The sequence below is a fragment of the Cricetulus griseus genome, chromosome 2 (genome assembly GCF_003668045.3).
Source record: "Cricetulus griseus strain 17A/GY chromosome 2, alternate assembly CriGri-PICRH-1.0, whole genome shotgun sequence".
Taxonomy (NCBI): domain Eukaryota; kingdom Metazoa; phylum Chordata; class Mammalia; order Rodentia; family Cricetidae; genus Cricetulus; species Cricetulus griseus.
The window spans coordinates 231,604,646-231,607,475 of NC_048595.1; the positions used below are offsets into that span (position 1 = coordinate 231,604,646).

At 61.6% G+C, this 2,830-nt stretch overlaps 1 protein-coding gene across 1 annotated transcript in view; it reads left to right on the forward strand.

Moving 5' to 3' along the window:
* The first annotated feature begins 2,501 nt into the window (after nucleotides 1-2,501).
* Tshz1 (teashirt zinc finger homeobox 1) overlaps nucleotides 2,502-2,830 on the forward strand; it is a 70,776-nt gene continuing 70,447 nt past the window's right edge. Inside the window, exon 1 of the mRNA XM_027403713.2 lies at nucleotides 2,502-2,685. Within this exon, the coding sequence (XP_027259514.1) occupies nucleotides 2,646-2,685 (40 nt within the window). The 5' untranslated portion in view covers nucleotides 2,502-2,645. The remainder of the gene's footprint in view (nucleotides 2,686-2,830) is intronic.

The following is a 2,830-nucleotide window of genomic DNA, read 5'->3' on the forward strand; positions in this document are numbered from 1 at the left end:
GCGCGGGCGGGCCGCCCCTCCTCCGGCCCGCGCCCTCCCCTAGGCTCCCGCCTCCCCTCACCGCCCCGCTCCCGCCCCCGCCCTGCGGCCCCGCCGCGCGCCGCAGCCCCCGCGGAACCCGGGCGCTCCACCCCAGGATCCCTGCCCGGCCCCACGGCCGTCGCCGCCGCTGCTCCTTTAATCTTTTTGTTTTGGTTTGAATCCGCTCGGCTCACACTGGCCTAGGATCTCCTCCGCCCTCCCCTTTCCTCCGGGCGCGGGAGAGGCCCCGGATATCCCCACCCTCCCCACGCTCTGCGACAGGATTTGATTCCTCCACCGGGGGCGGGGGGCGCCAAGCTAGAGGGCCAGCGCCCTGGCGATCGCCGCCGCCGTAGCCTAAGCGTCCCCGAGCGGCGCGGCGGCCGGCGCAGGCGCCTCCCCTTCCCGTGCGAAGCGTTCACTTCCTTGCAAGGTGGTACGAATCAACCCCGAGCGCGGCCGGGGCGGCAGGGCACGGCCGGGTCCCGGGCCTGGGCCGGGCGGGGTAGTGCACGCGCACCAGCGCCTTCCTGCTGGCCCAGGGCGCTTCACGTACGGTGCATCCCCGGCCTAGGCCTCCAGGGCTCCGATCGCGTCGCTCGCGCCTATGCTCTCTCAGTCTGTCCCGTGCAAGTTGCACGAACTAAGCCATTTTATTTATCTTGGCCTAGATTTCATGTTTTTCCATGGATGTTTTAAGTAGCTCCACAATACTGTTACAGCTTTCCCGTTGGGAGAGAACACACATACAGAACTAGATGGCCGAATTCCCAGAGCGCAGAAGCATTTTAAAGTTCTAGGTGGGGCCGCGGAGGGGTTTAGCGGAATGGGAGACTTTATAATGATCTATGAAGACTTCGTTTTCTCACTCATCTAGAAAGAGCTGTCTTTCTATTGTGCCATTTTTTTTTTTTTTGCTAATTGTGTCCATTGACCAAATAATTCACCTTTTAAAAAACAGAGGCCACATTAAATATTTCCGGACATTTTGTGATGAGCTAAGTCCATCTTTATATTTTAGGTGTGCATTTTAATTTATAAATAACTTCCGTTTTCCACTTAACCTGTAAATTGCAGAAATACAAAAGCCACACCGTCCTTCACTAACCAAATCTAACCCCCAGACTAAGAGTGCAGAAGTGAAACATATTTTTTTTCCCTCAAATGTAGGACGTGCTTCACCCAAGAGCGGTTCAGATCCACGTGGGCGCGTGTGTATGCATGTACACGCGGGGGAGGGGAACTAACAGGTTTAAGAATCTGCAGGAACTGATGTCTGCCTAACTAGACTCAGGACTCATGGGTTCCGCCCGAGATCAGCCAGTGCATTACAACACGGCCCCCTAAATGTCTTCCTGCAACGTGCAATCTTTTATGTTATGCTGTATTAAGATTTCTTTTCTGTGTCATATTGTTTAGCTCCGAAAAAAATAAAAGAAAACAAAGCAATTAAAAAGATTGACAGGTATGGTTTGTGTGAGACCTATTTGTAATTGTCAGGGTGACGTTGGCGAGAGGAGGAGGAGTAAAAAGTGAGGCAGGAAAGCAGCTCGATGTGTCTGTCTATCAGTTGAGACTGTCTGAAAGCTCTGCGATCCGAATGTGTGTTATATTTCAGTGAAAAGAGGAGAGAGGGAGAGCGCATCTCCTCTCTCCCAGGAGTTTGGGGGGGGGACAGTACACGCTCATCTCGCCCACCCCGTGAATGTCCGTTCTTCACCCCCTCGGCGCACACTCTCCGGGTTGTTGTTGGCTTATTTTTTTTGGAGGGGGTGTGTGGTTTTTTTGTGTGTGTTTTTCGAAAAAAAATTTTTTTTTCTGTTGGAAGATCAAGACCGGCCAAAAAATCCACGATCAAAATGTGTTTGCATTAGATTTCTCCTCGGAAGAAGCGGCGATCCTGGCGGCCAGGCCCCCCGGGGGCAGCGCGGGGCACGAAGTGGCGCTCCGGCGGGTGACACTGTTTGATCTGTGACTGTTTGGAAGGTGGAGCGGCGCTGACATCTCCCCCGGCGCATGTATGTACGGGGGCTTCACTCCTGTCTTGTTTGCTTTCTTCCTCCTAGACTAAGTGCGGGGAGGAAAGGACAGCCGGTCGGCCTCGCTGGCGCACAATGAGAGAGCTGCGACCCGCGCACTAGCAGCGCCCGCCGCGACCCCCACCGCCAGCAGAGAGGGGCCGAGAAAGTTGCGCGCGGAGACTCGCGGCTCGCCCAGGAAGGCGCGGGAGCGCCCGGCGGCGCCCGGACAGCGCCCGCCCAGCACAGCGCCAGCGGCATGGAGCGCGGGCCGCGGGCCGGCCTTCCGAGCGCCCGCCGCTGCGCCCGCGGCCCGCGCCGGGGATGACTCCGGGCTCGGCGCCCAGGCCCCGCGCGCTCCGCCCGCAGCCCGGCGGCCCGGAGCGGCCCGCGCGGCCGCCGCCGCCGCCAGCTGAGCGGCCCGGGCGCGGCGGTCCATGCGAGCGGCGCCCGCCATCCGCGGCCGCCCGGAGCCGGAGCCGCGGGGACGAGGCCAAAGTTGGCGCGCCGCGGAGTTGCGCCCGCGCCCGGGCCCCGCGTCCCCGCTCCCCGCGCCCCGCGAACTCCGGCGGCGGCTGAGGCGACGGCTGCGGCGGCCCGAGCAGCATGCCGAGGAGGAAGCAGCAGGCCCCCCGGCGCTCGGCAGGTAACAGCGCGGCCCGCGCGTGGGGAGCGGGCGCCGGCGGGCTGGGCGGGAGGAGGGAGGTCGGCCCGCGCCGCCGCGGTCCCCGGCTGCCGTCCCCGCCCCCACCTGGCCGCGCGCGGGGCCGGGAAACTTCGCAGGGTCCGCG